Source organism: Canis lupus, chromosome 36 (genome assembly GCF_011100685.1).
Source record: "Canis lupus familiaris isolate Mischka breed German Shepherd chromosome 36, alternate assembly UU_Cfam_GSD_1.0, whole genome shotgun sequence".
Lineage (NCBI taxonomy): Eukaryota > Metazoa > Chordata > Mammalia > Carnivora > Canidae > Canis > Canis lupus.
Window position 1 is genome coordinate 15875898 of NC_049257.1, and position 13796 is coordinate 15889693.

General features: G+C 35.0%; 1 protein-coding gene across 3 annotated transcripts in view; it reads right to left on the minus strand.

The window, feature by feature from the left end:
* The window catches only part of TLK1 (tousled like kinase 1), a 150654-nt gene that overhangs the window by 39606 nt on the left and 97252 nt on the right, over positions 1–13796 (minus strand). For all 3 annotated transcript variants that reach the window (XM_038584808.1, XM_038584809.1, XM_038584810.1), the window contains one exon: positions 12193–12381. In XM_038584808.1, coding sequence (XP_038440736.1) covers positions 12193–12381 — 189 coding nt within the window. The remainder of the gene's footprint in view (positions 1–12192; positions 12382–13796) is intronic.

The window sequence follows — 13796 nt, forward strand, 5'->3', positions numbered from 1 at the left end:
TAACTGGATAACCACATGCAAAAGAATGAAGTTGGATCCCTACCTCATTCTATATAAAAAAAAATTAACAAAAAAGGGATCAGTAATTTAAATATAAGAACTAAAACTAGAAAACTTGTAGAACACAGCATAGGGGTAAATGTTCTACCATGGATTTGGTAAAGGACTCAGATTTGACACCAAAAGCATGAGCAAAAAAACAAAACAATAAACTTATTGTTTAAAATCATAAAAATCAAATCAAATCAAAGGACATTATCAAGAAAGTAACACAATTTATAGAATGGGAGAAAATACCTACATATCATATATCTGATAAGGGTTTAGTATCAAGAATATATAAAGGACTCTCATAAATCAACAACAAAAAGACAAACAGCTGGATTAAAAACTGAGCAAAAGGGCAGTCCTGGTGGCGCAGCGGTTTGGCGCCGCCTGAAGCCTGGGGTGTGATCCTGGAGACCCGGGATCGAGTCCCACATCGGGCTCCCTGCATGGAGCCTGCTTCTCCCTCTGTGTCTCTGCCTCTCTCTCTCTCTGTGTCTATGAAAAAATAAATAAAACCTTAAAAAAAAAAAGCAACTGAGCAAAAGACTTCAGTATCTATACAAAGACCACAAGCACATTAAAAGACATTCAACATTATTAGCCATTCAGAAATGCAAATCCAAACCACAATGAGATGATACTTTATAGCTACTAGGATGACCATAATAAAAAAAAAAAAAACAGAAAATAAAAAGTGTTGCCAAGGATGTGAAGAAATAGGAACGCTTGTTTATTGCTGATGGGAATGTAATATATTGCAAATACGAAAAATAGTTCAGCAGTCCTTCAAGAATTTGAACACAGAACTGCCATAACTTTGCAAGTTCTAATCCTAGGTATATACTTATAAAAATGAAAAAATTTGTCCACACAGAAACTTGTACATAAATGTTTATATCAGCATTAATCATAATAGCCAAAAGGTAGAAACCATCTAAATGTTCATCAGTGGATGAATGTATAAGCAAAATGTACATACACATATAATGGGATATGAGTCAGACATAAAAAAGAATGAAGTACTGATACATGCTATAACATGGATACACCCTGAAAATATTATTCCAGGTGAACGCCACTGGACTATTCAGAAAAGGCAAACACAGGGAGAAAACTGATTATCTGTTAATAGGAGATGAAGGGAGGAAGAAATAGGGAGTGATTATTTAATGAGTATGAGGTGTTCTGTGTTAATAAAAAGTTTTGAAACTATAAGGGAGGTGATGGTTGCATAACACTGTAAATGCACTAAATACCACTAAATGGTTAAGTGAATTTCACCTCAATATTTTAAAAAAGTATCATTGTGAAAAAGAATGGAGGGGTGGGGGAAGGATGAAAGTAGTCTGCCTCTGAAGAGCCCAAATGTTCTCAACACAATGCAATAATAGCTGAATTGAGAACTAATGATTTATACCAAGTACTAGTGTAGTACGCAGAATAATGGCCCCCTAAAGATGTCTACATTGTAATCCCTGCGACATAGGAATATGTTAAGTTACAGAGCAAAGGAGAATTAAGACAGCAAATCAGTTCACCTTAAAATAGGGAGTTATTCTGATTACCTTTGTGGGCCCCCCATGTAATTACAAGAGTCCTTACTGGCAGAAGAGAAGGGAAGATGTGTCAGAATCAGCATGGTTAAGATATAAGAAAGACTTCACTGGCTATTGCTGGCTTGCAGATGGAAAGAGATCATGAACCAAGGAATGTGGATAGCTTCTGGTAGCTGAAAAAGGCAAGGAAATGGATTGTCCTCTAGAGTCACCAGCAGGAACACAGCCCTGATGACACTCTGATTTTGGCACAATGAGACCCATTTGAGATTTCTAATCTCCAAGACCATATGATAATAAGTTTGTGCTTTTTAAGTCACTAAATCTGTGGTAAATTGTTACAGCAGCAATAAGAAACTACTACAGATCTTGGTAACCTAGACGTGGGATGCTCCTATAACAAACACCTAAAAATGTGAAACTGGTTCTGGAAATGGGCAGTGGGCAAGAGGCTAGAATTTTCACGAGCATGATTTTAAAAAGCGTAGACTGCTTCAACAGCCTTTTAGCAGGAATATGGATATGAATAAGTGAGGACTCAAGGAATTCTGAAGCACAGTAGAGAACACATGGTCACATTAGAAAATTCCGACAGTCATGAGCAGACTGATGGTAAAAACATGGACATGGGGTGTCTCTAGTGAGGACTCAAGAAAACGAGGAATGTGTTACTGGAAACCATAGGAAAGGGATCAATATTATTATGGAAGAAAGCTTAGCAAAACTGTATCCTATAGTTATGCTGAAAGCCACATTTAAAAAAAAGTTTTCTTTTTTTTTTTTTTTTTCTAAATAGACTCCACACACCCAGTGTGGAACTTAACATAGGGCTTTAACTCATGACCCTGAAGGTCAAGACCTGAGTGGAGATCAAGAGTTGGACCCTCTAACCAACTGAGCCACCTGGTGCCCCTAAAAGCCAGAGTTAAAAGAAATGAACTTGAATATTAAGCTTAGGAGATTTCCAAAGTATTGGAGGTGTGGACTGGTTTCTTCTTGGTGTTTATATTAAAATGTGAGAGACATAATTAAGGGAAGAAATGGTCAACAAAAAGGAACCAGAAAGAAAGAAAAAAAAGGAACCAGGACTTAATAGTTGAAGAAATTTTCATTCTATCCAGAGTGTCAAAGACACTAAGATTGAGATTCACAAAAAGCGGCTCTATTTAAAAAAACAAAAACAAAAACAAAAAAAGGGGGGGGCATAGATGGACAACATTTTTGCTAATACCCCAGAGAGGTGCGAAATAGTCTTTAAAAGATGAAGTATGCAACTCATAGGTCCCTTCAGCTTTCTCAGCAGAAGTCCAAACAGCAATGGGATCAACAAGAAGAAAACGTGGAGGATCCTCTTATCTAATGGAAGTGAATCCCTGTGTCAGAGGGGGGAGATCCACAAGATTTTCTGACAACTTTAAACAAAAACACTGCCAGCTTGGAACTTAAAAGGACAGAGACAGTACAAAATGAAAGGCTGTCAGACCCCCAAAATTCTACAAACAAGAAATAGGCTGACAAAGCTACTCAGCTACAAATATATGCTAACCTTAACAAAAAAGAAACCTTTGTGAAAAAGACTCCGAGGAAAGACCCTTGTGTCCAGAAGGCGGAGCCATAGCCCTAGAAAATTATTACTAGACTTTGAGACCAAATGGGAATTTGCCTGGATGGATTTTAAAACTACTTGGGAGCAGTGACTCCTTTTTTTTTTTTTCCTGTTTGAACAGGAATGTCTGTTATCCTATGCCTGTCCGCACCCTTCTATTTGTGAAGAGAGAAGTTGTTTCTTTCTTTTTTTTTTTTTTTAAAGATTTTATTTATTTATTCATAGACACAGAGAGAGAGGCAGAAGATTTTATTTATTTATTCATAGACACAGAGAGAGAGGCAGAGACACAGGCAGAGGGAGAAGCAGGCTCCATGCAGGGAGCCCGATGTGGGACTTGATCCCGGGTCTCCAGGATCACACCGCAGGCTGCAGGAGGCACCAAACCGCTGCGGATTTTGAAACTACTTGGGAGCAGTGACTCTTTTTTTTTTTTTTTTTTTTTTCCCTTGTTTGAACAGGAATGTCTGTTATCCTATGCCTGTCCCCACCCTTCTATTTTGTGAAGAGAGAAGTTGTTTCTTGAGGTTGACAGATTAAGAATTGCGTTTTGGGGTGGATTATACTGATTCTCACCCGTATCTGATTTAGGTGAGATACAGAAGATTTGAGCTGATGAAATTTTGGATGTTGGTTTGATGCTGTAACTGGGTTGGGATGTAATTATAATTGGGACGTAGGGTTGATTCTTCTCGGGATGCTGGGATAGGATGAGTGTACTTTACAAGTGGGAAAGAAGTGGATCTTGGATCAGAGGGAAGACAGGCAGAATACTGGCTTCCAAAGGTACCACATCCTAATCTTTGAAATTTGTGAATATGTTACCTTACATAGCAAAAGATTAAGTGGGATTAAGGTTGCTAATTAACTGACCATAACATAAGGTGATTATCCTGGATAATACAGCTATGAGTATACAGAGCAAAGAAAACAATTTTTTATCTGAAAAATACAAGGAAAAGACACAGAAAAGATAACATCTGAGCCTGATCAAAGAGGAGCAGCAGAGGGAAGCCAGGAAGAAGAAACAGGGCATAAGAGGCATCATGGTGACCCAAGTATACAGCATGTAGATACACAAGCAAAAAGAAAAATCAGGGTACAGTGTAGATTAAGGAAATTCTACTGATAGCTAAGAGTTTTAACGAGAGATCAATGCTAGAGTGCCTGGATGGTTTGGTCAGTTAAGCATGTGACTCTTGGGCTTAGGCTCAGGACATGATCTCACGGCCATGGGACTGAGCTCCACATCAGGCTCTACACACAGATGGGGAGTCTGGTTGAAGACACTCTCTCTCCCTCTGCCCATTCACCCCCTCTCCAAAATTAATACATAAATCTTAAAGAAAAAAAAATCAATGCTGAATTTTCTGTCATGTTTTTTGTTCTGGCATCTATTAAGATATTCATATTATCTTTCTCCTTACATGGAAAATTACAGATTTTTAAAACGTTAAACCAACCCTGCATACTCAAAATAAATCCAACTTGGTCTTGATAAATTATCACTTTTTTTTATATATTATATGTTGGATTACTAATATTTTATTTAAGATTTTTACATTTGCCTTTATATAAATTGAGATTAGCCTATAGCTTTCCTTCTTTGTAACATCTTTGTTAAATTCTGACACCTAGATTATGCTGGTCTTATAAAATAAGTTGGAAGTATTTCTGACTCAGCTATTCTTTTTTAAAAAAAAGTTTTTCAAAAGACTGGCACTATTTCTTCCTTAAATGGATGTTACAATTCATAAATGACTTGTACCTGGAGTTTTAATTTTTCAAAAAAGATTTTAGAGAGTGAGGGCGAGAGAGACAAGAGGGAGAGTAACTTTAGCGGACTTCTTGCTGAGCTTTGAAGTGGGGCTCAATCTCATGACCCTGAGATCACCACCTGAGCCACGAAACCAAGAGTCAGATGCTCAATTGCATCACCCAGGGGCACCTGGATTTTTAATTTTTTAATTACACAGTTTCTTTAATAGTCACAAAACTATTTAGATTTTTGTTTCTTCTAATGTCAATTCTGTTGAGTTAGATTTTTCTAGAAATTTATCCATTTCACAAAAATTTGAAATTTAAGCCATTTATGTTTTGTTTTTCTTAAAATACCTGTAGACACTAGTAAGATTTCAGTTTTCATGCCTAATTATGATTGTTTTATCTCTTTTCAATTTTATTAGCTGTTTTGTTTTGGAATAAAACATACATTTTTTGGATTGGTTGATTCTCTGTATTGTATACATTTATTTCTTGTGTCATTAATTTCTGCTCTTATTTTTTCCCCTCTACCTTCTTAGGTTAATTTTTATTTATAAGTGTGTTGAAATCTATTATGACTTGTGCATCTGTCCATATCTCCTTAAAATACTGTCAATTTTTCATTTATCTTGAGGCCATGTTATCACATGCATACAAATTTAGAATTACTATATGTTCCTGGTGATTTGAGCCACTTACAGTTACAAAATAACCACTTTATCATTTTTTGCCTTAAAATTTACTGTATCTCATATAATAAGCTTTCTTTTGGTTGGCATTTACCTGGAGTATTTTTTTCTAAACTTATATTCCCAGTGTACTTTTTCTTTTACTTTAGCTACTTTTAAGAATTTTTTCTCTTTGCCTTGATTTTCCTGAAATTTCATTATGATGTGTGTTTCTTTTTATCCATCCTACTTGGAATTCTCTGGCCTCTGTGAATCTATAGACAGATCTTATTCATCTGCTTTAAAATATTCTCAGTTATTATCTAATCTTCAAATATTGCTTCTGCTCCATTCTTCTCTGGTCAAGTGACTGGTCTGGTAATAATTTTAGGTTAAAAGATGGTAAGATACCTTCAAATAATTATGAACCTAAACTGTAAAACCAGTGAAAAAACAAACTGTCTTGAGAATGAAGGTAAAATAAAATTAGTTCCATACCAAGAAAAAAGTGAAAGGTGTCATTACTAATATATCCACAGTAAAAAATAAATAAATAAATAAATAAAATGAAAAGATTTTTAAAAATCTAAAGCGTATTTCTTAGGCAGAAAGATCTTATTAGGTATAAAATCAAAGATGTAAGAATAAATGAAGAGCAAAAGAAATGATAAATATGTAAGTAACATTTAGATAAACACTGACTATACCAGACACAAATGTTTTTACATATGGGTGTGTCTCTGACAGAAAATCAAATAAGCAAAAATTGAGCAAATAAATAAAAAGGAAAAAGAAAGGGAGAGAGATGAGGCAGGATAAATCAACAGCACAAAGATAGGCCAAATTCAAGTCCCAATAAATAAGTAAATACATCAAATAAAAATAGATTGAATGCTCCAATGCAAGATTTTTCAGACATGATTTAAAAAGAAAAATCAACTAAACATCTGTCAAAATCCATAAAATGTGTACTACACCAAAAGTGAATTTTAATGATGTACCAATGCAGGTTTATCAATTATAACAAATGTACCACTGTGGTTCAGGATATGGATAGTGATGGAGGTTGTGTGTGGGGACAGGGTGTATATGTAAACTCTCTGGTACTTTCTGCTCAATTTTGCAATACACTAAAACTGCTCTAAAAATAAATTTTATTAACTAAAAAGTTTATTATGTCACTTACAAGACAAGTAATCCACTAAGTAATTTTATGGTATATAATTTTGATTTAAAATTAAAGCTTTAAAAATGAGGAAACATAGTGACTTCTCTAAAGCTTCCTTAATATAAAAAAGGTAAAATATTACTGTTCACTCTGCAATCATCCTCTGTGAAATATGAAATACATAAATAAAACGAAGTATCATTAAAATATATTTAACAGGAGGTCAAAATCTTGGTTAAGATTAATTAATTATGATTAATTTAGACATCCAAAGATAATATTAATGCAAACTACTTTGAATAATAAAGTATTTATGACTAAAATTAGAAACTACTACCTAAAAACCCAGACCAAATCTTGCTGGTAGTTAAAAATTAGTTCAGAAAAAAAAAAAAAAATTAGTTCAGAGCCAGGAACCACTCAAGTACTCTAACACTAACGTATTACCTGATATCATCCTTACAACACTATGATATAGGTACTTTTACAGGAGGAAACAGAGGCTCAAAGAAGTGAAGTAAAACAGCTTACCAAAAATAACAACCTGAAAGAGTCAAGGATGGATGCTGTATCTGTCTATAACACTCAAAGTCCTAACTACTTACTACATGTAGTAACTTCATTTTCTTTCTTTTAATTTTTTTTTTTAAAGATTTTATTTATTTATTCATGAGAGGCACAGAGAAAGAAGGGGGGCGGGCAGAGAGACAGGCAGAAGGAGAAGCAGGCTCCATGCTGAGAACACGACATGGGACTGAATCCTGGGTCTCCAGGATCACACCCCGGGCTGAAGGTGGCGCTAAACCACTGAGTCACCAGGGCTGCCCGTAACTTCATTTTCTACATTAATTTCTTGATAGAAAAATAATTCATGGTTTCTAGTCTAATTATACTAGATGTTCTGCACATATACTAATGTCCTAGTTACCACTAAACAATGATTCAAAAGGAATTTTTAGTAACAGTTGCAGAGTATAGTTGCTAAAAATAAACTATAATATATGAATCAAAGTGCTTCTGGGGCCCATGAGTGGCTCAGTCAGTTGAACATCTGACTCTTGATTTCGGCTCCAGTCTTGATCTCAGGATCTTGGGATCCAGACCTGTTTTGGGCTCCCTTCTCGGTAGGGAGTCTGCTGGAGATTCTCTCTTTCCCTCTCCCTCTCATCTCCCTCCCCCCATTCGTGCATATGCTCTCCCTAATAAATAAATAAATCTTAAAAAAATGCTTCTATGGCTTTTTTCCCTATTTAAATATGCATTTGTATAAAGATGCAGTCAAACTTTTATGTAGTATCACTTCATTTGCCATTCCAAGAATACACAGCAGTTTAACTTCAAAGTTAGTTCTCAGTCAACATATAATAAAGTGCGGGTGGAACTGAGACACATCTATGATTATTAAACTATAGTTGGGGCTGTTAAGCATCTTGGAAGACAAGTAAGCAAAATACCTGTGACAAACTAGAAAAATGATCTACTAAGAAGGAGAAAATGAAAGTCAATCAAATCCTTATGTACCATAATTTAGCATTTACTGACCACTTTCCATTTGTCAGAAAACTGTGCTACATATTGGGAACATGAAGATAAAAGTGAGATAAGTGCTGCATATAGAACAGGCACATACAAAAGGCTTTGGGCACCTAACCTGAGGGGAAATGGGGGAGAAAATGGGAAGAAAAAATAATAATCAGAGATGGCTTCCTACTGAAACTGCTTTACGAGCCAAGCCTTAAATGATGAATAGGCAATGAGACAGGTAAAGAAAGGCAAGGAACAAGATGCAAAAAGGCACAGAAACAAGAAAGCCTAATCCATTTAGAGAACTAAAAGAGTTTAACATAAGATACACAGGGTAGATGCTGGAAGTGAAGTGAAAGAGTAAAATAAGGCCTATGAAGAATCCTTCATGAAGGTGAAGTTTATCTTGAAGGCCAGTGAAGGAAGTTAAACATGAAACTGACACAAAGAGACACAGAAGAAACAGTAATCTAGGTTAAAAAAAAAAAAAAAAAAAAAAGGGCAGCTGGGGTGGCTCAGTGGATTAGCGCCGCCTTCAGCCCAGGTGTGATCCTGGAGACCTGGGATCGAGTCCCACGTCGGGCTCCCTGCATGGAGCCTGCTTCTCCCTCTGCCTGTGTCTCTGCCTCTCTCTCTATCTCTCATAAATAAATTTTAAAAATCTTAAAAAAAAAAAGAGAGATGAGGTCCTATACCGAGACAATGGCAATGAAGACAGATAAATACAAAATGCCATAGAAACAGAACAAGAGAAAGAGAAACATCTGTGATGTTTTATGGAGTGTCTAATGGAGTAAATGGTGATGCTGTGACTGAAGAGACCAGAGGGCACTATCATATTACCTTAAAGTGATAAAGTAACTCCTATCCTTCAGGGGTCAAGGAAAAAATTTTAGGAGGAAATACCTAGTATGGGATTTAAAAGATGAACAGGAATTAAGAGCAATGTGTTGGGGTTTGAAAGTTGGCAGTGAAGGGCAGGCACTGGTTAATGACAAAAGATGAGGCTAGAGTGGTCAGAAGATGCCAGATCAAAAATGCTTTAAGAAGTCATCTTAGGGATGCCTGGGTGGCTCAGTGGTAGAGCGTCTGCCTTTGGCTCAGGTCATGATCTCTGGTCCAGGAATCAAGCCCCAAATTGGGCTCCCTGTGAGGAGCCTGCTTCTCCCTCTGTGTCTCTGCCTCTCTCATGAATAAATAAATAAAATCTTTAAAGAAAAAAAAAAAAAAAAAGGGAAGAGAATGAAAGGATGTTTTGCAAAAATGACTCTGACTGCAAAATGAAAATGAACTGGATTGCTAACCCAAAGCTGAAAGGAGAGGTAGGAAAAAAAATAACCCAAGTAAGAGAGGATAGTAACCTGAGTTAGAATGTCAGTGGAGTCAGGTGTCAGTGGGGACTTATATAAGTGGATACACTTGAGATATAGAAGGATTGTTGTCTGGTAGGAGTGGAATTAAAGCTAACACACAGTGTATTTCTATATAACCACTCATCTACCCTTTATTAAGCAATAAATTTACTAATTTACTAAAAGTAAATCATTTGCTAGTTTTTAAAAAAAATCAATAGGTGAATGTCTTAATTCCAATTTACAAAAGGCCCCCAAGACTAGAAAAAAGTCTGAAGACTAGAGTAGATTTTGAGATGGATTTTGAAAAATAAGATTATTACCATCTATTTATTAAAGAAAATAATAAAAATGGATTAAGAAAAATAAATGAAAAAACAAAACAAAAAAAAACCCAAAAACAGAAAAATAAATGAAATCCTGATCTAAAATATTAAGGATGATAATAAAAATCTGGCATGTGGATCTGAAAGGATGGTAGTGCCATTTACTAATAGAGAAAACAAAGGAAAAGGCAAGAGGTATAGACGTGGATGTGTAGATGAGTGTGAGTGTGTGTAGACAGATTGGAACAGGAATGATAACAGTAAATAGTTTTTGTTTTTTTCTGTGTTTTTAGTAAATGCAGTTTTGAAAAGGCTATATTAGAGCACTTAAGTACTGATAACAACCAACCAAGGATATGACATTGAGAACTGAGCTATATTTAATATTCAAGAGAGAAAAGTGGACTGAAGACAGAAACTTGGATATAAGCAGCATATATGTAGTAACTGAATCTTTGAGAGTAGCTAATTTTCAAGTAGAATATGTAGAGTAGGAAGTAAGATGGCTAAGACAGATTCTTACAAATTGGAAAAAAAAAAAAAATTTTTACAAATTGGTAGTGTAAATACTGTCCATAGAAAAGACTGAGAAAATGAGCCAGAGGAGTTAAAATGAAAATTAGGAGATCAAAGTATTTCAAAAACTAAAGGTAAGAAAAGAGTCTTTTGGGAAAAGCTAAGTCAACAATACTCTATGCTGCCAAGTTAAAAAACTCTCAAATGTCTATAGCATTGAGCATCAAAAAGATAGTTGATCTTTAAAAGGCAATTTCATTTAGGAAAGGAGAAAATGGAAACTGAGACAGAAGAAAGACTGGCAAGTCTTTCAAGAAACCTGGTTATAAAGATGACAGAATATGGCAACTGGAGTAGAGGGATATATAATTGAAGCAGAGTTTTTTTGTTTCATTTTGTCTTCTAGAAGGAAGGAACCAGTAGAGAAAAAAAAGGTTGACAATGTAAGATAATGGGAGTATTGATAGAAGAGTCCCTCATGTAGCAGGGTTTGGGAATCAAAGCACAGATGAGGGCAGCCCGGGTGGCTCAGCAGCTTAGCGCTGCCTTCAGCCCAGAGCCTGATCCTGGAGACCCAGGATCGAGTCCCATGTCAGGCTCACTGCATAGAGCCTGCTTCTCTCTCTGCCTGTGTCTCTGCCTCTCTCTCTTCTCCCTCATAACTAAAAAAAAAAAAACAAAAACAAAAAAAGCACAGATGAAACATTACCTTTCAACAAAAGGAAAAAAAAGAATACATCCACATAAAAATATCAAACAGGGTGTGTGTGTGTGTGTATTTTCTACTCAAATAAACTTAAGTTCTTGCAGAACAAAAAATTTTATGTTTGGACATCTGTAAATTGAAATTTTAACAATGGTCTTCTATGTGGATGGGATCATGGTCTATGTTGTTTTATATTTATATTTATATTCTTTCATATTTTTCCAATTTTCTATGTATTATAAGCATTTAATTATTAAAAATCTCTTTGCTCCTTGAACTATAAAGAGCAGTTAATCATTAATGCAGAAAATTGAGAAAATAAATAAAAAGCAGAAAGGGAAAAAACAATACCTATAATCTACCAATGTACTGCTTCCAAAGGATGAGAAAATAAATGTCAGTTATATTACTTAATATTCTCTCAGAAAAAGGAACATTAAAAAAAAAAAAAAGAAAGAAAAAGAAAAAGGAACATTAATGGAAATACTGAATTGAGATCTTCAAAACTACTACTGACTCTATCATTCCTCTTAGCTACTCTAAATCTTCATTTTAAAAGGGGATTAAATGGGCAGCCCTGGTGGCGCAGCGGTTTAGTACCGCCTGCAGCCCGGGCTGTGATCCTGGAGACCTGGGATCGAGTCCCATGTCAGGTTTCCTGCATAGAGCCTGCTTCTCCCTCTGCCTATGTCTCTGCCTCTCTCTCTCTCTCTGAATGAATGAATAAATAAATAAATCTTTAAAAAATAAATAAAAGGGGATTAATAAGTCTCCACTTACAAAGGCTGAATTCAGATTATTTGGAGATTAGTGATTTAGACATAAATTTTAATACTGCCTTCCTTCCTGGCCGTAACTATTTTTAGTATTTAGGTATTAGTGTAAATATATATAACATCTAACATTCATGCTCACTGGCAACGATTTAAAAAAAGGAAAATTAAAATTGGAGGCTTACAGTTGTGGTAAATTTGGTCTAACAAAGGGATCATTCTCTGCTCCATTGACTGCTTTGTTTTTCCTTTGTTTTGGTTCAGAATTGGTAGAGGGTGCCTGAGAATTATTAGCTGTAGGAGGTTTGCGTTTGGCTAGAAGTTTCCTTTGCCTTTCAATATCTTCCCTTTGCTGATTCACCCATTCTTGTTGCCTGTATAAAAATAAATGTAAAAAACCATATTAACTTTTCATTACTCTTCACAGTTAAAACATAAAAATACATTAACATGAAAAAGCATATAACATAAACAAAAATTATCATTCTATCTTTTTGAACCTACTCATACTCACTGTCCAGGTCTCATCTGAAGCATTCATTTCTAAATTCCCTAAATCCCCTGAACTAGGGAAAGATGTGTTGCTATATATAATTGCATGGTACATTTGTAGATCTCCATTTCCTTCTTCCTAGTATCATTCCTACAGATACTTGATTAGAGTATATCTCTAGACTACATATTCTAGACTACATCACTGCATGAGAAAGGAGACCATATCTATTTTATATCTTCTTATACCTAGTGCCCAACATAATTACCAGTCATACTAAGAATTCAGTAAAAATTTGCTCGATGAAATAAATGGGTATTAAAATAAAGAACAGAGGTAAGCACAGAGTATATTTTAAACATGCACCTCATTACTTTGTTTTTGCAGAAAAACTTAAAAAGACAAATACAAGTTTAATTAAGCATTATTTTCTAAATTTATTTTTGTGAAAAAGATTTTGGGACTATGCAAGCGTTACTTTGAAATGAAACAAAAAGTTGACCCAAATATAAGAAATTTATAAAGAAAGAAAGAATTTTGATAATTTGAAGGAAATTTTTAAAAAATGAAGGGAAACAAGAAAAATTAGCTTGGCTTTGAAAAATGAGCAATTAATAAAAGGTAAAAATATTACTGCTTCCCATTCAAGAATCTAAAGCTTACTAACTGTAACAACTACTAAATATCATGTCTATTATAAAAAATACAGGTTAGAGATTTCAGCAATTTGACCAGAGCAAGAATAGGTAGCAGTGAAGTTTTCTTTCTTTTTTTTTTTTTTTAAAGCAGTGAAGCTTTTTAAATCTATCCCATCACACAACTTGTTCTCATAGTAACCATGTTCCCTATTAGGTCACCTCAACATACTAAGTAACAATTTTAAAAATTCTACGTGGTTATGATACTTAGATTTTGAACAAGTGTTTCAATTCCTTGCCTCCTCACTCCCACTCAAAGCAGAACTACAGAACTACTCAGCTGACCCCAAATTGGCTTTACACACATTGCCTGTTCCTATGGTTCTAGCCAGACAGTAGTAAAATATGGCCACAATGAAAGAATCGACAGCCACCTAGACAGGAGAGTCTAAGGGGAGAGAAAATTCAAGAATAGCAAAGCAAGAACAGGAGTTTAATCCAGTTTTTCTTTGGAAGAAGAAATTAATACCTTCATTTTACTAAAAAAGTTAATTTTTAAAGCTAGTTTAGAGCACAATCAAGATGGTATAAACGAAAATAAATAGCAATAACCCTAATGTTGAAAATCCTAATGGAAAGTAAAGAATGATTGAAATGA